This window comes from Chiloscyllium plagiosum, chromosome 24, assembly GCF_004010195.1.
Source record: "Chiloscyllium plagiosum isolate BGI_BamShark_2017 chromosome 24, ASM401019v2, whole genome shotgun sequence".
In the NCBI taxonomy this organism is placed as follows: domain Eukaryota; kingdom Metazoa; phylum Chordata; class Chondrichthyes; order Orectolobiformes; family Hemiscylliidae; genus Chiloscyllium; species Chiloscyllium plagiosum.
This window is the reverse complement of record NC_057733.1, coordinates 47081338-47105079: the sequence shown is the minus strand read 5'-3', so window position 1 is coordinate 47105079 and position 23742 is coordinate 47081338. Positions and strand designations below refer to the sequence as shown.

The window sequence follows — 23742 nt, the reverse complement described above, 5'->3', positions numbered from 1 at the left end:
ATATAATATCTCTTAAAACAGGACTCTCTGTGATCAAGGCAAAAAGGAATACTTTCAGAAGTAGTTTGGTCAGCTGTGATGATAAAATATCTGTTGTTACTGGAGCCTGAGAACCTGCCTCACATTTTAACTGAAGATCATTTACTGAGGAGGGAAAATGTTTCAAGCAGTACTTAAAAGCAAAGCCCCATGAGTGATGACGAGTGTCCACTTGGTGCTCAATGTGGCCTTATTCAAATAATCATCGTATTGCAACAAACCTTCCACGCCGACGGTGTGCTTTTTAAGAAAAAGAGATTGGATAAATGCCCAGACTACAGCCTTACAATTCGACTGTTCAACAATTAAAAACTGGAAAGTTCCCTTTTTTAAAAAAAGCAAGTTGGTGAAGCTTCTCAATTTACAATAGACGCAACATTTCCCTCAGGACAAAGAAATATTTACAGAGTGTAGAAGTGTCGATCAGGTGTGACTGAAAAGCAGGCTCTCGGGGGGGGGGGGGGACACGAAATGGTCACTCAGTCTGACCAATGACCCTTTCCTCGAGTGACAACTGCTGAAGTAACTTCTATGAATCCCTCAGTTACTGCGGTGTCTGGCAACTAATTCATTCCTCAGCCGCTGTGGGACATGGCCTACCCAGCAACCTGCAAGGGACCTCCACTTAGTTTTATATTTAAGGGGCGAGGCAGGGCGTGGAGATCACAACCAGCGTGCAATAATGAAACAAAACCCAGGAGTGCAAACGTACGCTGGCTTGAGCAGCGATGTGATTTAACTATTAAATTGGACTGCCTCAGTCAAACAGCAATAATTTTGGACACTACAATCTTGCAGTATACAGGAAATTTACACTCTGATCCAGCACAGAAAGAGTCAAGAAGTGTGATGCTGGAAAAGCACCGCAGATCAGGCAGCATCTGAGAAGCATTGACGTTTTGAGTATAAACTCTTCATTAGGAATGGAAAGAGGCCAGGATTCACACAGTTGAATTGCACACACTATGCTCAGTGACTGGGAGCTCTGACTGAGAGAGTGAGTGGAGGCTCAGACCCATGTTCTAACTAAACAGTAGCTGCTTGTTGCAATGTTTCCCTCCCACCAGCCTCCCCAGAGCAAACCTTCAATATCCAAAGGCATGGAGGCAGTAAGGGCTGCAGATACTGAAAGCCGGAGTCAGTAGGTGTGTGAAGCTGGGAAAAGCACAGTGGGTCAGACAGCATCCGAGGAGCAGGGAAGTCAACGCTTCAGGCTGCAATGGGTTTCGGCCTGAAACATCCTGCTCCTCAGATGCTGTCTGACCTGCTGTGCCTTTTCCCAGCTTCACTTCTATTGGCTTCAATATCCAATCTCTGGAGTCTGGATGCAGAGCTAGTAATGGTCAAAAAAAAAAATGCTAAACACCATGATAATTATAAAATTACACTGGGGTTCAGACAAATCAATTGGTTAACATTTAAAATAGGAAAATATAAAAATCACTAGCGTGAAGAGACTGAGCGAGAGATTTTTGGAAGATGTTCAAAAATCTAATCGCCATTAATGGAGGGGTCCAAACCTTTCAGGGTCAGTTATGTCATTGAGGAGCTGTTGTCACTGTGTGATCCAAGCGGGCACAGTGTCTCACCCAATGGTATTATTTTTACCATTAATCAGACTGAACGGTTTGTGGAGCAGCAAGTTCTTGGCAGAGAGGTAGTGCTTTAGGACTAGGAGTACAGTCTCTCAGTCTGGTTGAGTAGCGGTTTCTCACTGTCATCCAGCTCGTGTGTGTGGTCATCTCCTGAACAAAGGAAAGGTACATCTCTATCAGTGACCCTGTCAGAACCCAGCTCCTAACCAGACTGCTACTTCACTGTTCTCTGACCACTTGTCCAATATATAGTTTAACGCTTATTTCACACAGTTTTGCCTATTCAACATGATCTTCCAAATTTAAATTCACGAGAAAACAAATGAAGTATCTTAAATGAGTCAAAATTCAAACATGTTGTGCAAATGGAACACGGGAAGGAAAGTCAGTCAGGCGCTCCCCCCAGTGGCTAGCTAATATACTGCACCATAGGGAGGCAACTTCCACACAGTCACATTGCAAAAATAACCACCATTGTTACAATGCAAAAGATGGAGCAGCTAATCCATGCACTGCAAACTCCCACAAGCAGCAATATCTAACTTCAAAAAAAAAGAAGTTAATTGAGGAATAAATACTGAGCAAAACATTGATGAGCAGCTCCCCTGCTTTCTCTTAAAGCAGTGCCATGGGGTCAGAGAGATCCTCAGTTTCACTTCTCAGCTGAAAGGCAGCACCTCAGAATGCAGCACTTTCTCAGCATTGGACTATCAGATTAAATGGACGGGGAATAAATGCATCTTTTGATTGATACAGAAGTGTACAGTCCCAACAGGTTACACACTTACAGTATAAAGACGGAGACCAGCAAGAGCCCGATTCTAAAGTTAGAATAGACCTCAAGAAGGGAGATGAAACAAATGCCCTGAGTGACTACAATCCAGAGGACATCAGTCTGCGTCTGACAGCAACAGGCTGATGCTCAGGCTCCTGTGTAAAAGGATTGAGCAGCACTAGGGAGTAGTTCAGAGGCCATTTGACGATTATTTCAATAGAAATGATGTGCGGGGGATATGGGGAAAAGGACAGGAGAATCAGTACAGGACCCAATACCCTGCTCTGTAAATGGTTCTGCGCTAGTGAACGAGAGGAGCAGTGATGTTGAGGTGTACACCATCACAAGGTACCAAGGTGGGGAGAAGAATTCTGAAACAAAGGTACAAGGATGTTTCATGACACAGTCTGTCACTTCAAGCTCACATTGCAAGTGACTATGCAGCTCCCACATCCCCATACCAATGTTAAAAACCATAACGTGGGTTGGCAGGTCATGGGTTTGTGCCAATTTCACTCCGCTCCCTGGGGTTTCATTGCAAGCCAGCCCACTACCACCTACACAGGAACAAAAGGCTAAAGACTATCCCAATAATCTAAAGCAAGTTATTACCGTGTAAATAACCAAGCGCTGTCTCAGTGCTATCAAAATATCTCAATCCTTCGATCTCTGCTGAAGTCAGTATCGACAGAATCTTGGGCTGAAACAAGAAAGAGTCAGAGTCATAAAGGTCAACAGCCCACTGTCTCTGTCCCAGCTAAACAGAGCCACCTAACTAATCTAATCGCATTTTCCAGCAATTGCAAATCACTTTGTAGCGTTTAAAATTACGTAACACCAGGTTATAGACTGACACTGTGATCTTTTGCTTTAAATTCTGTGTCTTCTGGTCCTGCCCCACTAGTTACCTGATGAAGGAGCGGCGCTCGGAAAGCTAATGCTTCCGATTAAATCTGTTGGACTATAACCTGGTGTTGTGTGATTTTTAACTTTGTACACCCCAGTCCAACACTGGCTCCTCCACAACCTTGTATTGTTTGGCGTTGCTAGGCAGGCCGTTATTTTGCCCCACTCCTGGTTGATTTTTGGAGAAATGGGTATTAAAAAAAAAAATTGAAGATTTGGACATTTTCCCTCCCAGCAACGTAGTGTCATTTACATTTATGTACATCGAACCTCAGACTGCACAGCGCTACCTCAGGGCAGCGCTGTCAAGGAAGTGGACAACACGTTGGCAAATGGAGTCTAATGTGGGAAAACGTGAAGTTGTTCATTTTGTAAGGAGAGCAAGAGAATAGAATGTTACTTAAACAGAGAAAAAGTGCAAAAAGCTGCAACACAAAGAGACTTGAGAAACTTGGCCACAATATACAGAAGGCTAGCACACGGCTGCAGCAGGTAATCGGGAAAGCTGATGGGATGTTAGCTCTTATTCTAAGGGGGCTGGAGTAGGGAGGTCTTACTGCAGCTGTACAAGGTGCTGGTGAGACCACATATGGAGCACTGTCAGCAGTTCTGGTGTCTATTTCTGGAAATCTATCATTTCATTGGAGGCAATTCAGAGAGGGTTCACTGGGATGATCCCTGGGATGGGAGGGATTGTCTATGGGCAAAGGTTAAACAGGTTGGGTCTTTATTCACCGGAGTTTAGAAGAATGAGAGATGACCTCTTTGAAATGTATCGGATTTGTAAGGGTGTAACAGGGTCAATGCTGACAGGATGTTTCCCCTCGTGGGAGAGTCTAGGGCACAGTCTCAGAATAAAGGAGGCGCCAGTTTAAGACGGAGATGAAGAGGAATTTGTTCTGAGGGTTGAGAGGCTTTAGAACACCATACCACAGAGAGCCTGTCTATATTTAAGACTGAGATAGAACCTTGATCAGTCAGAGAGTCAGCCACAATCCTAGTGAATGGCAGAGCAGCTTTGAGAGGCTGAATGGCCTACTCCTGCTGTTATTTCTTTACATCAGAGACACACACACGATATGTTGCATCAGACTCAGAGAGATGCTTAATGCTGGGAACAAGTGCCTGAAACAAAGAGGCAATCATTTTCAAGAGCTCATTGTGAGGATTAAATTCACCACACACATAATACAAAATATTGCATTTATATAGTGCCTTTAATAGGGTGAAATGTCCCAAAGAGCAAGGAAAGAAAACAAAAATTAACCAGGCCCCATGAGAAATTCAAACAGGTAACCCCAAGCAGGCCTTAAAGGTCTACGTTAAAGGGTGGGGCGAAGAGGAGACATGTGGAGAGTTTTAGGGAGGGAATGGCAGTGTGGCACACACTAAAGACACAGCCATCAATGGTGGAGGGATGAACAGGACGTGTATGTGTTGGGAGCACGTACCCGAAAATTAGAGAAGAGTAGAGAGACGTTGTGCTGCTGGAAAGTCTGGATGAGCTCCCGCAGGCCGTTCACTGTCGTGTAGTCAATGCTGCTGACATGGAGACCGTCAAGAATCACACAGCGTGGAGGGGAGGCTATGCAAGGAAATGTCACACTTCATTAAAGCAGGCAGCTGGTCATCTTGGAGCCTGTTACTGAACTCCTCCCCACCATTTCAAATACAAAAACAGAAAGTGCTGGGAAAGCTCAGCAGGTCTGGCAGCATCCGTGGAGAGAAACCAGAGTTAATGCTGCGGGTCCGGTGACCCTGGAGATGGGGGAGCAAGTGGACAGCGAGGGAAGGGGTGGGCAGTGGGTGGGGTGGGAGTAGGTGTTGGGGTGGAGACAGACAGACAGACAGACAGACAGACAGACAGACAGACAGACAGACAGACAGACAGACAGACAGACAGACAGACAGACAGACAGACAGACAGACAGACAGACAGACAGACAGACAGACAGACAGACAGACAGACAGACAGACAGACAGACAGACAGACAGACAGACAGACAGACAGACAGACAGACAGACAGACAGACAGACAGACAGACAGACAGACAGACAGACAGACAGACAGACAGACAGACAGACAGACAGACAGACAGACAGACAGACAGACAGACAGACAGACAGACAGACAGACAGACAGACAGACAGACAGACAGACAGACAGACAGACAGACAGACAGACAGACAGACAGACAGACAGACAGACAGACAGACAGACAGACAGACAGACAGACAGACAGACAGACAGACAGACAGACAGACAGACAGACAGACAGACAGACAGACAGACAGACAGACAGACAGACAGACAGACAGACAGACAGACAGACAGACAGACAGACAGACAGACAGACAGACAGACAGACAGACAGACAGACAGACAGACAGACAGACAGACAGACAGACAGACAGACAGACAGACAGACAGACAGACAGACAGACAGACAGACAGACAGACAGACAGACAGACAGACAGACAGACAGACAGACAGACAGACAGACAGACAGACAGACAGACAGACAGACAGACAGACAGACAGACAGACAGACAGACAGACAGACAGACAGACAGACAGACAGACAGACAGACAGACAGACAGACAGACAGACAGACAGACAGACAGACAGACAGACAGACAGACAGACAGACAGACAGACAGACAGACAGACAGACAGACAGACAGACAGACAGACAGACAGACAGACAGACAGACAGACAGACAGACAGACAGACAGACAGACAGACAGACAGACAGACAGACAGACAGACAGACAGACAGACAGACAGACAGACAGACAGACAGACAGACAGACAGACAGACAGACAGACAGACAGACAGACAGACAGACAGACAGACAGACAGACAGACAGACAGACAGACAGACAGACAGACAGACAGACAGACAGACAGACAGACAGACAGACAGACAGACAGACAGACAGACAGACAGACAGACAGACAGACAGACAGACAGACAGACAGACAGACAGACAGACAGACAGACAGACAGACAGACAGACAGACAGACAGACAGACAGACAGACAGACAGACAGACAGACAGACAGACAGACAGACAGACAGACAGACAGACAGACAGACAGACAGACAGACAGACAGACAGACAGACAGACAGACAGACACTACTGATTTAACCAGACGGTCACCATGCTTCAGGTGAGGGGAGAGGTTGAGAAAAACAGTCCTTCATGGTAACCTCAGCCAGTGTGGGAATTGAACCCACGCTGTTGGCATCACTCTGTATCACAAACCAGCAGTCTCACTGCTGTTCTACATTTAAATATAGTTATAACAACAGGGAAAGTGGAATGGTGGAACAAGCTCTGAATGATGTACTCCTGCTCCAAGTCCTGTGCTCCTATGGGATGATCTGTTCAAATTCAGTCACTCGGATGTTGCCTTCATGGGCAATGAAATCACAGTTACCAAACACAGCAGTATGGTAAAAACAATGACTGCAGATGCTGGAAACCAGAGTCTAGATTAGAGTGGTGCTGGAAAAGCACAGCAAGTCAGGCAGCATCCAAGGAGCGGGAGAATCAGGAATACGTGAAGGGCTTTTGCCCGAAACGTTGATTTTCCTGCTCCTCAGATGCTGCCTGACCTGCTGTGCTTTTCCAGCACCGCTCTAATCTAAACACAGTCAGTATGTCTGGGGACCAATTCCAGTGAGGGAGCTGTCAGAACAAGAGCTAGTTCAGTCCCTGGACTGCCACTGAGAAGGGAGAGCCTTGGGGACGAGTGCAGGATCATGGAGGCTGCCACTTACCCTCTAACACACGCCTGTACAGCAGGTCACTGACATATTCAACAGCAGGGAAATTCAGACCACTCTGGAACTGTACCACAACTGTACTGTAATCAGAAATCTGAGAAACAAAGAAAGAGAGAGAAAGAAAGAGAGAAGGGGGTTAAGATTCCACACTTTTCCATTTTCACACAGCTCATTATTATACTGGATAAAGGGTTAAGCAGCACAGATACAACTGAAATCCAAACAGATTTCAGACACAGACACACAGACCCTTACCTTTCTGCTTTGTTGGAAAGAGAGTGTTATAACAGACAGGATTACAACTTCCAAGCACTCTCCCCAGCCCAGGCTACTAGCTGCATGATCCCATTGTGTAGAGGGCGATATCTCTATCTCTCTCTCTCTCTTCTCTCTCTCTTCCCCCCCCCCCCCCCCCCCCACCACATCTTGCCCTGGGGCAGTGGAGTACCACACACACACATCCCTTTCTTACAAGCCTGAACACCACATTGGCAGGATTTACAGACAGAGGGCCAGACAAAGAGGGTGGCACAGTGGCTCAGTGGTTAGCACTGCTGCCTCACAGCACCCAGAGTCCTGGGTTCGATTCCTGCCTGTCTGTGTAGAGTTTGCACATTCTCCCCGTGTCTGCGTGGGTTTCCTCCGGGTGCTCCGGATTCCTCCCACAGTCCAAAGATGTGCAGGTCAGGTGAATTGGCCATGCTAAATTGCCCACAGTGTTAGGTGCGTTAGTTAGGGATAAATATAGGGAAGGGGAATGGGTTTGAGTGGGTTTCTCTTCGGAGGTGACAGTGTGGACTGGGCCGAAGGGCCTGTTTCCACACTGTAGGGAATTTAATCTGCCAGCACCATCCAGTCAGTGTAATCCAACGGCCATTGATAAAACAGCCAAGAAACAGAAAAGTACCCTGTGACGTGGGCAGACTGTGCCAGGCTGGTAAACTGGGCACTTTCAAAGTCAGTCAATCCCCAAATACAGACAGACACTATTACCTTCATCTCCGGTCTGGCGATGTTAAAGAGCAGAATTATCCCAGACAAAGCAATTCCAGCCAGAATTCCATACTGGATTTCCCAAAAGCAACCCAGGAATGACGCTAGGAAAGGGAGTAGGTCCAGTTCTGGAGAAAATAAATAGATTACGGGATCACTCGATGTGCTCAGTTCTGAGGTGGGGAGAGGGGTGTTATTCCAGCAGCAAAACAAAATAACAACACTCTGGGATTAAAGGGAGAGCTGGGAATCAAACACTACACATTTCAGCCACATGGGGGTGAACAAGCATCACAATGCTTCAGGGTTGAAGGAGATCACATTGAAAAACCTGAATTTATGTAGCACCTCTCTCAATTGAAAGTGCTTTAAAGCCCGATGAAATATTATTCACACACTTGCTCTTACACATCTAAGTTAATGTGGCAACTAAATTTTGCACAGCTAGCTTCCACAAACAGCAAATAGGAGTGCTAAAAAAAAAAAGGATATTGCAAGGGGAGTAGGGAGCTACAGCAAGGCACGGAGTTTGAGGGAAGTTGCCAACATGGAGGCTGGAAAGAAGATAAACAGTTTAAAACCCGTCAACATAAACAATACTCCTGGATCCAAGAAAACATTAAACCAGGGATATGGGCCAAATGCTGGCAAATGGGACTAGATTTATTTAGGATATTGGACTCTACACGGAGGGAATGAATTCTTGCATTTTAAAGTGGAATCTCTAGTTTAAGGCTGTGTAAGTTCTGGAGTCATTAGGCTTGGAAACAATGCAGTGGATCTTGCTGTAATAAACACTTAATTATTGAACTTAAATCAGAGATGCAGTAAATAGTAGCTGCCTAGTTAAAATCTTCCAGCTATGTGATTGAAACACATTAGCTGTAACCTCCCCAGCCTGCAGAAGGCGTGACGAGAGTGGCGGCTTTTTGTATCAAAGTGCATGTCAGTTATTCGGGAAAAGTCTTCTCGATTTCTGCCTATTGTCCCAATCTGAGTACAAAGTGACATCGAGGAAAGTAATGCTTTCCGGCTTTGCAACTGCCTCAAATTTGACAGAAAGTTGAGAATTGGGGCTTAATGATGATTCATTCTAATTCTGCTTCTGACAGAGTGTCCAAATGTCAACACAGATGCAGGCAGTATTGTCACAATCTGACGGCATTGGGTCACTCAGAATACAAAGGTAGCCCTCGAACAAAAAAAAAGCCCGAAAACTTAAAAAAAGTCTCAAGAGTACCCTCCAGAAACGAAAGTGATGTTGACTCATGTTCCAAGCCTGAAAGCAGAGCTTTACTGAACTTTATTTACCTGCAGACTCTTTCAGCAGGAGAATCAGAAGCCACACCACAAGATTAAAGTGAATGCATTGGCCAAAGAGTCTGTCCATTCGAGTACAGGAGTTGGGGACGTCTTGTTGCAGCAGTACAAGACGTTGGTGAGGCCACATCTGGAGTACTGCATGCAGTTCTGGTCACCCGAATATAGAAAGGGAATTACTAAACCACAAAGAGAGCAGAAAAGATTTACCAGGATGTTACCTGGACAGGAAGGTTCGTGTTATAAGGAGAGGCTGAATAGACTGGGACTTCTTTCCCCCGGGAGCGTAGAGACTGAGGGGTGACCTTATAGACGTCAATAAGCCATGAGAGGTAACAGATAAGGCAGACAGCCATGGTAGAGGAGTCTCAAGCATAGGGTTAAGGTGTGAGTGACACACACACACACACAGTGGTGAGTGTCTGGAACAGAAATATTTAGACAGATATGTAGATGGGAGAGATATGGAGGGATATGACCAAACACAGGCAAACGGGACTAGATTAAAATTGAGCAGCACAGTCAAGTTGGGCTGAAGGGCCTGTTTCATGCAATAGGAGAAAGTTAAAAATCACACAACACCAGGTTAAAGTCCGACAGGTTTATTTTCGGAGCGCTCCTAAACTCGTACTTCTGAATAAACCTGTTGGATTATAACCTGGTGTTGTGTGATTTTTAACTTTGTCCACCCCAGTTCAACTCTGCCACCTCCAAGTCATGGCAGAGTAGAAACAACAGAGGTTAGCAGCGAGAGATTTCCCTTTGGTCACATCCAGCACTTACTCTTTACCCTCCACAGCGTGGCAACGATCCTCAAGTCAAACACACCGGACACAGCACAGATAACCACAGCCGCCAGAGCTCCTTTGGGGATATAGTAGAAGAGAGGGGTCAGGAAGGCGAGAGACAGCAGCACGATAACTCCTGGGGAAAGAACAAAAACTTGAGGGAATGTGCAGGGTCGGACAAGCCGGCTGACAGGCCAACATCACAGAGGGGAAGTTGGAAAAAACATTGCATTAATGTGGAGCCAACCCGGGATCAGAAAAGGGCCGGTGATTAATTCATTAACGTTCTAAAGGCCGGACTCACCAGTGACTATTCCACCAGCAGGGCTGCACACACCTGTTTGAGAATTTACTGCGGTCCTGAGGGATAGAAACACAGAGAAACAGAGTCTGAACACCCCGTTACAACAGAAACTGGGGGGAACTGGGACCCATCAGCTGTGATATAGCCTCTGACACAGAACATAGAACATTCCAGCACAGTACAGGCCCTTCGGCCCTCGATGTTGCGCCAACCCGTGGAACCAATCTGAAGCCCATCTCTCCTACACTATTCCATTTTTAAGAGTTTTAACCAGTTCAGCCACAGCACACTTGACTAAGGGCCTGTGAATTAACAGGTTCACCCAGACAATTCCAAACTTGTGTTTCTTGTCACAGGAATGATCAGAAAACACATCAATCCCGACTAATTAAAAATGCAAAAGAACTGCGGATACTGCAAATCAGAAGTTGCTGGAAAAGCTCAGCAGGTCTGGCAGCATCTGTGGAGAGATGTTCTGTGGTACGGTCACTTGACCTGAAATGTTAATTCTGTTTTTCTCTCTCTCCACAGATGCTGCCAGACCTGCTGAGCTTTTCCAGCAACTTCTCGTTTTGTTTGTGACACCAATCCCTATCCCACCTGAGATGGTGCTCAATTCTCACTCCCTCTCCACCCTGGGGCTCGGTATCCCTCTCCCCTCCTCAACAAACCCCCACCTCTTGTTTGCCACAATGCCCCTTTTCTGTCACTTTAGCCAGCTGCTTGGGGGAAGAGGGAGGTGACAGGGATATTTGCTTCTCCAAGTGCTGAGTAAAGGCTGCATTGTGATGGCAATGGCACCACAGAAACCCCTTCTTCGTTCTACACCAACACCCCTAGCCCTTCGCTCCTAGTTCCCTCCCTGAACCCAGCTCCTCCCAGCCTACCCATTCCCTAACTGTGACCTACCTTCCGAAACTCCCGGTTACGGGATAAGATGAAACTAGAGATCCCAGAACGTTTGCGCTACCTGAAACCCAAAGTAGACCAGAGTCAGTGGGGGGGGAGGGGGGCTCAGTCAGTCCCAGGGGAGACATGAGGGAGGGGTCTAATACTGGGGCAGTGGGGACAGGGGACACACCGGGGAACGCCAGACACTGTGGGGTAATCTGCATCCTGATATTTCGATCTGGAAAGCCCTTCAGAAAGCAGGAGTTGTGTCACTGTCTCCAAACCTTCCTTGAAATGGATCTTTTCTTTGTCAAACTCTGTGATTTTCTTTTTGTTTGACAACTTGTAGGGCTTTTCTCACGGAGTTTCCACTGGGAGGAAGCTGAAACGTGAGCTTTGCAGAAATTAACCCAATGTTCGCATGGAGTGGCCCTTTCTCTACTCAGCCTGAGATGGGGGGGAGGTAACTGACAGTCTTACTGCCTCCCTGGGGCAGGGTCATCTCTGGGCTCAGAATAAACCATCACCCACCAAATCTAGAGGGCGTAGGTTTCGGGTGAGAGGGGAAAGATTTAAAAATGGACGCAAGGGGCAACATTTTCACGCAGAGGGTGGTACGTGTATGGAATGAGTTGCCAGAGGAAGTGGTGGAGGCTGGTACAATTGCAACATTTAAGAGGCATCTGGATGGGTATATGAATAGGAAGGGTTTGGAGGGATATGGGCCAAGTGCTGGCAAATGAGACCAGATTAGGTTAGGATATCTGGTTGGCATGGACAAGTTGGGCAGAATGGCCCGTTTCCGTGCTGTATATCTCTATGACATTGGCACCAAGTGTGCCATTCTCTTCATTGGGAAAGGGCGCCCACACCAGATTCTGACAGGAGACGGTGAATAAACCACAGCGAGTCAAAAACGCCAGCCCTTACCGATTGCAAGGAGCTCCTGATTTGGATCAATTCTGTAATTGTTCTGACTGGCTGCAAAAACATAGAGACGTCATTAAAGTGAAACTCCTGACAGCTCAGCGTGAACAACGTCCAATGACATACACCACCCCGAATCCTCCTGAGTTAAAGCGAGGGAGTGTGGGGACATTTCAGAAATCTGAGTCAGTGTTGCATTCTAGACAGACCCTGCAGGTCATTGAAGGGCAACGCTGACAGCCATGAACCTCATGAAGGAGATAGCGGTTTTGGAACAAGGTACGGAAAAGATTCACTGAAGCAACTGTGAGCTGAAAGGATTACATTCAGACAGGTTGGGACAGTCTTGGTTACGTTCCTTTGAAAAAAGTAGGTGATGGAAATGTGTAAAAATGATCAGATTATTTGGAGAAGATGGTCAGAAACTATTTTTCCAGAACCAAAAACCATGGATAGAACCTTAAAATTCATGCTGGGGTCATTCAGGGGTGATGATTAGAGTGGTGCTGGAAAAGCACAGCAGGTCAGGCAGCATCCGAGGAGCAGGAAAATCGACGTTTTGGCCAAAAGCCCTTCCTAACGAACGGTTTTTGCCCGAAACGTCGATTTTCCTGCTCCTCGGATGCTGCCTGACCTGCTGTGCTTTCCCAGCACCACTCTAATCTAGACTCTAATCTCCAACACCTGCAGTACCCACTTCCGCCTCATTCAGGAATTAATCTGTCAAGAGAGATGGTGGAAATCTCAAAACTCTCTCTCTCCTCCCCGCTCCCCCATCACCTCCCAAAATAAAGCAGCCCATTTGGAACTGTTCCGATCATGACGGAGAGACTTTGTTGGTTCGAGGTTGGACATGGGGCAGTGACAGGCAAAGAGACGAGGTACAGATCAGGCAGGGTAGAATGGAGTGATTGGGAAGGTGGGGTGAATGGTGTCCTCTTGCTCTGTAACGATGAACAGGCAGTGTAAGGAACAGTGGGGCCGCTCGTGATTTCGGTGAGGTTACTTTTGCTAATTACTCACCAAAAGCTTTGGCAATCGCGATACTTTCCAGAAACCCAACCAGGGGCACCACGGCCAATCCTGCTCCAAAATTCTAGAAAGATCAGACAGCATTTGGTACAGCATCAAGATCAGATTAAAAATCAACTTAGCACCAACCCTGCTGCTTTATTCTAGAAAACCAATTGGTGATCAAGAGTCTTGTGACTCCAGACCCTGAGCAAATGTGGTCGATTCTTCACTGCCCCCCAGGCATTTAGGGACGGGCAATAAAGACTGGTCCAGCCAACAATGCTAATAACCCTTGAACAAATTTTAAAACACCATCACTCAGACTTATTAAAGAGTGGTACATTAAAAGAATACAACTTCAAATGCAACCCCACACCGTTTCAGTAACTCTCTCTTTACACACGCTCAAACAAAACCCCAATTATTTCCCACTGAACGCATATAAATAAATCAATATACAATTAAAAACCCAAAGAAGAGCAGATGCTGTAAATCAGAAACAAAAATAGAAGTTGCTGAAAAAACTCAGCAGGTCTAGCAGCATCTGTGGAGAGAAATCAGAATTAAGTTTCATGAAATGTTAACTCTGACTTCTCTGCAGAGATACTGCCAGACCTGCTGAGTTTTTCCAGCAACTTCTGTTTTTGTTACTAATATACAATTAACACCCATTGGTGTTGAATAGCAAAATATTTAATGGGCGAGTATTGAATCAGGTGATATTCATAGTGTTAGAGAGATTGATTAAATAAAGAGGATCTGAATAATGTTTCATCCTCAGTTGTTCTAGCAACAGCAGTTAGATCAGTTTCACTCTGAGCAGTGACTTTGTTGTGATTGTTTGTTCTCGGGTAACATCTGGACTGGGTAATCATTTGGAAATCATACATATCGATGCAAGTTCCCACTAAAACCCCATTAACGTGCAGGTGGGACTAGATTAGATTGGGATATTTGGTCGGCATGAACTGGTTAGACCGAAGGGTCTGTTTCCATGCTGTACATCTCTATGACTCCAAGAGATGGGAAGGTGACGGTGATAACGGAGGGTCGGTGTGGACTTGTTGGGCCGAAAGGCCTGTTTCCACACTGTAAGGTAATCTAATCTAATCTAATCTAATCATTTCTGACCCTGTTCCCTTTTCCGAACTTCTGTCGATGAAGAATTGGCATTTTGGACGTGAACGCAGGTTGGTTTTCAGTGCAGGATCATGTTTGATTTCACGCTGGACTGGCTCACACAGCCAGCACTCACCTGAAGCATCTCGGAAAAGCTGACAGTCCTGTTGGATGCTGCATCCGAAAAGGTTGGGAGCCGGAAAGGTGGGAGACCTTGGGTGGACTTCCCAGTCAGAGTAAACACGTGTTGGTTTTGACTTTCGAAACAGAACGCAATCAGACTGGCTGTTATCACCACCACAGCATTGCGGGCTGGAAAAGGGAACAGGGTCAGAAATGATTAGATTAGATTAGATTACCTTACAGTGTGGAAACAGGCCCTTCCGCCCAACAAGTCCACACCGACCCGCCAAAGTGCAACCCACCCATACCCCTACATTTACCCCTTACCTAACACTACGGGCAATTTAGCATGGCCAATTCACCTGACCTGCACATCTTTGGACTGTGGGAGGAAACCGGAGCACCCGCAGGAAACCCACCATTCCAACTAAACCCAATCCTCAAACATAAAAAGGGCGCCACATCTCTTTGCCATTCCAGTCTATGATGCAACCCTCCTCTGGTACGCCTCCATTTGTACTTTGCCCTGAGCTTGACCCTACAAAGGTGGCTGAAGGTCGCAGGGAGCTGAGGGAACACTTGTGTTCTTTCACACACTCTCTCACTCCCAGTCTCAGTCTCCTATTACCTTTCCCAATCTCCCCCTCATACTGAACAGATTTTTGAAAGACCCCAAAATAAAGCTCCCTTGAGGAAAAAAAAGGAAATCCTATTCAATAACACAACTAGAAACAATTCGTGCACTCATCAATAAAGTGGGATTTAAAATGAAATGTAAGGGCGATGTTGCAAATGGCATGTAAAGTGCCGGTGTTGCACTTGGGTGGACAAAGTTAAAAAAAGTCACATAACACCAAGGTTATAGTCCAACAGGTTTATTTGGAAGCACTCTAGCTTTCGGAGCGTCGCTCCTTCATCAGGTCCTGAAATTAGTGCTTCCAAATAAACCTGTTGGATTATAACCTGGTGTTGTGTGATTTTTAACTGCGCATAAAGACCACATCCAGCAGGACAGGAAACAACAAAGGAATTTAGCTCTGTCAGGCTCTGCCCATACTTGGAGAGAGCTGTAATCCTCAAGAGTTGTTGGAATACTGTTCCTTATCAAGAGAGATCACCTTGAGTTGATTTGCTAGCTGACAGTAATATTTTTTAATCTCACATACCAACCTCAAAAAGGAATTCCCCTCCAAAATCAGCACACCATCATAGCATTGATCAGGAGGCAGGGAGTTAATTCACTCACAGCACATGGTGTCACTGGCTGGGCCAGCATTTATTGCCCGCCCATGGTGGTGGGGGAGTTGCCTTCTTGAACTGTTGCCACTCCTGGATTCCCCCAAGGCACAGCAAGGTGCCATCTCCCTGGGGATGATAGGTTTTCATGTTGCCATCACTGCTCCTCAGCTAAACGTCCTGGCTAGGACCTGAAAGGGATCTCCCTCCCTGGGGCCTAGACCCGACCCAATACCATGGCATTGATTAGAAGCGATGACCGGCCCACCCAATCAGACACATTCAGGCCACTTGTTCCCAGGAAAGCGACCAGCTCCCATTCTAGCAACAGTGGGGAGACGCAGCAACAGACAGACTGACTGACCGACCGACCTGTGCCCGCGAAGTGGACAATGGCGTGACACACCCTGTCCAGCAGCGACAGAGGATGCGATCGCTTCAGAAGGTGGTTCTTCATCATCTTCAACAGAATCAGCAGCAAGAGGGAGCTCAGGCCGAGCACAAGGTCACCGAGCCTGGACAGAGGGACAAACCAGGAGGAGGGACAAACATCAGACACCACGTGGAAGGACAGGCACAAAGATAGATCGTTCAGCCCCTTTCGGTCTGTGCTAGCTTCAGCCCTGCTTCTTCACCAAACCCAGTCACCTCATTTCCCCCCTACAAGATTGTCCGTAATAACATGCCCCCTTTTTTAATGGGAGCTTCCTACTTGATTGACATGTAGCCATCACTGCTCCTCAGCTAAACGTGCTGGGTGGTGTCTGAAAGGGATCTTTCCCCCTGGGGCCAGACCCAACCCAATACCATGACATTGATTACACGCTACGACCACTCTACCCAGTGTTTGGTTAGTGAATCAACGACCATCATTGCCACCATTAACTGCATTAACGTCCCTCCCTCGACATACTCCTGCACTGGATTGTGGGGGTCCATAGGATTCAAGATTTATTTTAATCCAGCCCCGTTCATTCTCCGCCTCTTGTCACTGTGAGAGCAGGAAGATCCCGCATGGGAACAGTCAGGAATCTTGGGATGGGGTGAGAGGGAAACGAGAAGATAGTCCTCATTGTCACTATTTCCCAGCAAGTAGAGAGTGTGTGCGCATCTGGAATCTTGCCCAGAGAGTAAGGGGCAGAGGGACAGCAGGAATGCTGTGGCTCCCAGACAGAGCACGTCCCTATGTAAAGCTTTACAGCAAATAGTGAAAATCAGAGAGTCGCAGATTGGGAAAGTCAAAATGTTAGGCACAGTATGTTTTGAAAGAAAAACAACCCAAAACAGATTTCAAAAGACAAGGAGAACAGGAGGTGCTTAAACCATCATTAGTGCACCTACAAGTATTTTAGATTTATTCTTAATCAACCTGGTTGAGAGATACTATTTCACACCTCCGGACCAAGTGGGACTTGAACCTGGGCTTCCTGGTTCAAAGGTAGAGACACTACCACCACAGCACTTTAAATATTTTATCTGAAAGCAAATTAAATCAAAACGCTACGCGTGCGTCTCAGGGTGTTCCAAACCACTTTAATCAATTACAAAACTCTGAAGCACACAATGATCATTATAATGTGAGGCTGCTTGTGCACAGCAAGATCCCACAAAGAGCAATGTCATGGCAACCAGAAAATGTTCTCCAAGGAGAGGCTGGATAGGCTGAGAGTCTCTTTTCCACTGGTGTGTAGCAGGTTCAGGGATGACCTTATAGAAGTGTACAAAATCATGAGGGGCGTCAAGGTCTTTGTCCTAGGGCAGGGGGAACCTCAAACCCAGGCAACGTATTTTTAACGTGAGGGAGAAAGATTTAAAAAGGGAACAGAGCGGCAAGTTTTTCATACAGAGGGTGGGCCGTACACAGAGGGTGGGCCGTACGTGGAAGGAACTGCCGGGAGAAAGTGGTAGATGCAGATACAGTTATGAAATTTAAAAGACACTAGTACAGGTACAAGAATGGGAAAGGTTTAGAGGGATATGGGCCAAATACAACAAAAAGGACAAGTTTAGTTTGGGAAACCTGGTTGGCATGGATTTGTTGGAATGGTCTGTTTGGCATGGAAGGGACTGTTTCTGTGCTGTATGACTATGTCGTTGATGGAGGGATAAACAGTGACCCGGACAGAGAGGAATAATTTCCTGCTCATCAAATTGTGCCACCCAAGAGGGAGTTTCCATTAACATTTCATCTCCAACACTGCATTGCAACAGTAAGTGCACCTGACTAGTAATGAATCAAATTAATTGACTGTAGAGAGTTTGGGGACATGAAGAGTTGCTGAAAGTTGCTATATAAATGCTAAGTCCTTCTGGCAATCAGGAACCTGAGACACCTTTCTCCCAGTCAGTGGGGGACCCAGTATGTAGGACCAGGGATTTGATACAGGGCTGTCCTCAGCCTGGAAGAGCACACGGTCAGTTAGCATTTGGAACCATACCCAGCAAGAAAGCAGGAGTACTGACCTGGTCTCCGCAATGTGGTAGAACGTGAAGTAGACCTCCCGGAAGAACTGACGGGGAATGTCACGGAGACCAAGAATATTCTGGATCAGAAGAAGCATATGTAAGGTTTAGCAAACTAAAATTGGACAGAGCCCATGAGGAATATAAAGAAAGCAGGAAGGAACTCAAGCAGAGAATTAGGAGAACAAGGACAGGCCATGAAGTGACCTTGGCAAGTAGGGGGTTAAAGAAAATCCCAAGGTATTCTATTCATACATTAAGAACAAAATGATAACCAGGGAGAAGGTAGGACCACTCAAGAATAAAGAAGGGCTAGGCAGTAGTTGTATAGTAATTTGTATTTTTTCCTCTTTGTTATTGGTTGTATAACTTTATATTTTTGTAAAGTCAAAAAAAATTTTTTTGCTAATAAATATATTTTCAAAAAAAAAAAGGAAACTTGTGCTCGGAGACAGACGATGTGCATGAGATCCTCAATGAGTATTTTGCGTCAGTGTTTACCCAGGAGAAGGACATGGAGGTGTGATACATGCTAATACGCTAGGGCATTTTGAGATCAAGAAAGAAGTGCTGTTGGGTCTCTTGAAGAACATTGAGGTGGATAGGTTCCCAGGGCCCGATGGTATCTACCCCAGATTATTGAGAGAGGTAAGGCTGGGTCCTTGACCAAGATCTTTGTATTGTCATTAGCCACTGGAGAGGTCCTGGACGGCTAGCAAGTAGCTAATGTTGTTCCTCTATTTAACAATACAGGTGTATGACATCATGGAAGGGTTGGAGGGAGGAACGGATGGATGGATGGAGGGGCGGATGGATGGATGGATGGAAGGGCGGATGGATGGATGGATGGACGGATGGACGGACAAGGTCTTTTCCCTGGGGTGAGGGAGTCCAGAACTAGAGGGCATAGGTTGAGGGTGAGAGGGGAAAGATATAAAAAAGACCTAAGGGGCAATCTGGTTGGCATGGACGGGTTGGACCGAAGGGTCTGTTTCCATGCTGTACGTTTCTGACTCTATGAGATGACAGAAAGCATCAAACTGAAAGTAATTAGTTTGGACACAGTGCGGTCAACGCCTGCACTGACCTCCCCCACCCCGCAAACAGTCAGAGCCATGAAAGTCCAAACCCAGCTGACCTTTCACCTTCTCTCTGCACCTTGGAGAGTCCAAACTTGGTTATTTCTCCAAAGTCATTCACGGCATACGAGTTGTGTATGGGTCTGAAAGGGTTAACACGGAGGAGTGACAATAAGGACAGCCTGCTGTAGACCAGTGGGCACAACAGCTTGGGATCTACAAGGAGGCAGACCCAACATCGGGTCACCCTCAAAGTCTCCATGGCAACATCCATCAGATCAGATGTCACCTGGAGCTCGTCGTGATAAAATGCGTCTTCTGGTTCGACTGGGAAGTGATTTTCCCCAACCCTCACTAAACCCAGCGGAACCCTGCAGTTAGTTACACACACACACACATGGATGTCAACGGTAACTCCAATGCGAGCAGTAACTGAAGTGCTGGGGGGGGGGGGGGGGGTTAGTTAGCTCAGTTGGCTGGACAGCTGGTTTGTGATGCAGAGTGGCACCAACAGCGTGGGTTCGATACCTGCTCTGTCTGACGTCCCCATGAAGGGCTCTCCTCCTCAACCTCTCCTGAGGTGTGGTGACCTTCAGGTTATACCACCAGTTACCTCTGGGAGAGCAGCTCTATGCTCTGGTAAGGCTATGGTAACGTTTACACAGTGTGGGAATCTGGCCTGTTCATGCAACAGGGACCAATAATTAAACAGCCTTTATAAATAAACGTTAATTGCCCAACAGAAAAGTGCTGCCTTGGAAAACATAGGGGTAGAAGTAGGCCATTCGGCCCACCCAGTCAGCTTCACCATTCAATGAGATCATAGCTGATCTGATAATCCTCAATTTCACTTTCCTCCCACATCCCCTCAACCTGGACTCACTTTCTGATTAAAAAGGTCGATCTCATCCTGGAGTGTCATTTCAGACCCAGCCTCAGCAGTCCTTTGAGTGTTTCAATCAAAGTTTGAAGAGAAACAGAATAGTTTGCTCAGCCATCCAGAGGCAACTCGGAGTCCGGATCCACATGTAGCTCAGATTTCCCAGAAACCACGTGGGTTTGTGAACCACAAACAAATAATTTCATGGGCGACTATTAATGGTACTGGCTTTGCATTTCAGGTTTAATTTAGACACTGAACTTAAATCCCCCAGCTGTTACAGTGGGATACATATTCCCCTTTGAATCACTAATCTAGGGGACAGCATGGTGGCTCATTGGTTAGCACTGCTGCCTCATAGCTGCAGGGACCCGGGTTTGATTCCAGCCTCAGGCAACTGTCTGTGTGGAGTTTGCACATTCTCCTCGTGTCTGCGTGGGTTTCCTCCTACAGTCCAAATATGTGCAGATTAGGTGGATTAGTCCTGGTAGACACAGGGTTACAGGGATAGGGTAGGGAGGTAGGTCTGGGTGGGATGCTGTTTGGAGGGTTGCTGTGGATTTGATGGGCAGAATGGTCTGCTCCCACACTGTAGGGATTCTGCGATTCCTGTGGAAGTTGCAACTTCGATACAGACTGGCTGTCAGGCTGGTAACCCTAAAATAAAATTTCACAATTCCTTCAGAATAAAAGAAAACAAAAAGAAAAATTCCCTTTTGTTTGGATTCTTGAAGAATCCACTAAGTTAAAGTGGGGATTCAAAGTAACTCATTTTTTAAACTAGCCGAGACCCCACCAACCCCCCTATGAAAAATAAAATCCCCTACCTTAAAGTTATTACAGAACACACTAACCATGCTTGCACAACTACATGGGACCTGACACATGCTGGGTGTTAAAATTGAATGGCTGGTTTATACACTTCCCCAGCACTGATTGGATCCTTGTTTCATATCTGGCTCTGCTGTAGATTCACAGACTGATATTATTGACTGTGAACAGTCTACAACCCCACCATAACATTCCTTATTCTTTCTTGGAATATGGTGGTCACTGATAGTTCATGGGCAACAAATACTTAGTGCCCTGCTGTTTCAGAGGGCAGTTCAGAGTCAGCCATGTTGCTTGAATTCTGGAGTCACGTGAATTCCAGACTGGGTGAGGAAGGCTGATTTCCTTCCGCAAAGAATAGTGAGACAGATGGGTTTTTAGCAAGGATACGTGAGAGTTGCCATGGTCACCATTGCAAAGATCAACTTAAAATCCATATTAAATTTCACTGGCTGTGGCTTTTGGGATTTGAACTTACAAGGCCACAGCGTCAGCCTAGCCCTCTGGATTACTAGTCCAGAGACATTACCATGATACTACAATCTCCCATCATGATCAGATGGGCCAATAGGCCAAGGAGCGGCAGATGGAGTTTAAGTCAGATAAATGTGAGGTGCTGCATTTTGGGAAAGCAAATCTTAGCAGGGCTTATGGTAAGGTCCTAGGGAGTGTTGGTGAACAAAGAGACCTTGGATGCAGGTTCGTAGCTCCTTGAAAGTGCAGTCACAGGATCGTGAGGAAGGCGTTTGGTATGCTTTCCTTTATTGGTCAGAGTATTGAGTGTAGGGGTTGAGGGGGCATGTTGCGGCTGGACAGGATGCTGGTTAGATCACTTTTGGAAGATTGTGTGCAATTCTGGTCTCCTTCCTATTGGAAGCATGTTGAAAGGGTTCTGAAATGATTTACAAGGATGTTGCCAGAGTTGGTGGGTTTGAGCTATAGGGAGAGGCTGAATAGGCTGGGTCTATTTACCCTGGAGTGTAGGAGGTTGAGGGGTGACCTTACAGAGGTTTGTAAAATGTTGAGGGGCATGAATAGGGTAAAGAGACAAGGTATTTTCCCTGGGGTGGGGAAGTCCAGAACTAGAGGGCATAGGTTTAGGGTGAGAAGGGAAAGATATAAAAGGGACTTCAGGAGCAACATTTTTTTTCAACACAGAGGGCGGTGCGTGTATGGAATGAGCTGCCAGAGGACGTGGTGAAGGCTGGTACAATTGCAGCATTTAAAAGGCATCTGGATGGGTATGTGAATGGAAAGGGCTTGGAGGGACATGGGCCAGGTGCTGGCAGGTGGGACTAGATTGGGTTGGGATATCTGGTTGGCATGGACGGGTTGGGCCGAAGGGTCTGTTTCCATGCTGTACATCTCTATGACTCTAATTACCAGGAATGAAAAAGCGAACTGGATGAGGTGATTCTTTTCCCCGCAACTTTTAATTTTATGGTCATTACAGGCAGAAAGGATTAGACAGAGTAAACACAGGAAGGATATTCCTGATGATGAGGGAAGTCCAGAACTAGGGTCACAGTCCAAGGATATGGGGTAGGCTGTTTGGGATAGAGAGACGAGTTTTCACCAACAGACTGATGAGCCGATGGAGCTCCCTGCTACAGAAAGTGGCAGAGGCCAAAACATTGCACATTTTCAAGAAGAAGTTAATGTAGTTCTTAGGGTTAAAGGGTATGGGGAGAACAGGCGATTGAGTTGGACGGTCAGCCATAGTCATAACGAATGGCAGAGCAGGCGTGAAGGGCCGAATGGCCTACTCCTGCTCTCTCAGTGTGTTTCAGCTCTCAGCATTCACGTTAACACCCAATCAGCTTCCTCAAAAAAAGGGTCAACACTGAATAATTTCCCCATTGGTCTGACAACAGACTCCTCCCCCCCCCTCCCTCCCCCCGCGCCCGCCCCCGTCGGATGCTCAGTTTGAATGTTTCTCACGGAGATGTAAGCAATTGTGAGAATCCTTTCCCATCATATACCAGCTGCACATCCTCCCTCCTCCATTACACCCAATAGAAAATGGAGAGATTAATGACCTGTGAGAAAACCCAGTCATTCCGCTAGTGCCTGAGCCTTGCAGGAACTCTTCTCGCGGGGAAGACTTCTAATCCTCTGGAATCTCATCAGCATTTACACATGAAGAGTTAATTTCTATTTTGGGAACATTAAGTGGAGCTTTTCTATTTTAATCCATTTGTAGCAAGTGGGCCTCTCCGGCTGGGCCTAGCATTTATTGCCCTCGCCCCGTTGCCCCTTGAGAAGGTGGGGGTGAGCTGACTTCTTGAACTGCTGCAGTCCCTTGGGGTGTAGATATCCCCATAGGCACGGAGCAGTAACCTATTCACAGATCCCCTCCACCCCCAAACAGTTCCCAACATGGAACAATTGGGAAAACCACTGGCTCCTCAAAGTCAAAACAATTAGGATCGGAGGCCTGAAACAGAGCTGATCTTTAAAATGAGATATCCATTCCCCATTGCAGTTTTATTTGGCAAGAGTTCTCAAGGGAAACTGCAGACACTGCAAAATAATATGGTCAGGTGTAAACGTTCTCAAAATGGTAGACACCCTTTGCTACTCTCAAATCTTCCCAGTCGGACTTCCCCCATCTAGAGATAAGCATCCAGTGCCAGATCCATCAGAGGCTGGTGCTAGTT

General features: G+C 46.5%; 1 protein-coding gene across 4 annotated transcripts in view; it reads right to left on the bottom strand.

Moving 5' to 3' along the window:
* Window positions 1-43: 43 nt before the first annotated feature.
* slc26a11 (solute carrier family 26 member 11) overlaps window positions 44-23742 on the bottom strand; it is a 30204-nt gene continuing 6505 nt past the window's right edge. For 3 of the 4 annotated variants that reach the window (XM_043715003.1, XM_043715006.1, XM_043715005.1), the window contains exons 5-17: window positions 18293-18372; window positions 16202-16344; window positions 14607-14782; window positions 13361-13433; window positions 12341-12391; window positions 11429-11489; window positions 10520-10575; window positions 10211-10351; window positions 8108-8235; window positions 7109-7208; window positions 4767-4900; window positions 3022-3109; window positions 44-1784 (exon numbers count right to left, since the gene is read on the bottom strand). In XM_043715003.1, the coding sequence (XP_043570938.1) occupies window positions 1711-1784; window positions 3022-3109; window positions 4767-4900; window positions 7109-7208; window positions 8108-8235; window positions 10211-10351; window positions 10520-10575; window positions 11429-11489; window positions 12341-12391; window positions 13361-13433; window positions 14607-14782; window positions 16202-16344; window positions 18293-18372 (1305 nt within the window). In that variant the 3' untranslated portion in view covers window positions 44-1710. The remainder of the gene's footprint in view (window positions 1785-3021; window positions 3110-4766; window positions 4901-7108; window positions 7209-8107; window positions 8236-10210; window positions 10352-10519; window positions 10576-11428; window positions 11490-12340; window positions 12392-13360; window positions 13434-14606; window positions 14783-16201; window positions 16345-18292; window positions 18373-23742) is intronic. The other variant, XM_043715007.1, reaches the window with a different exon arrangement.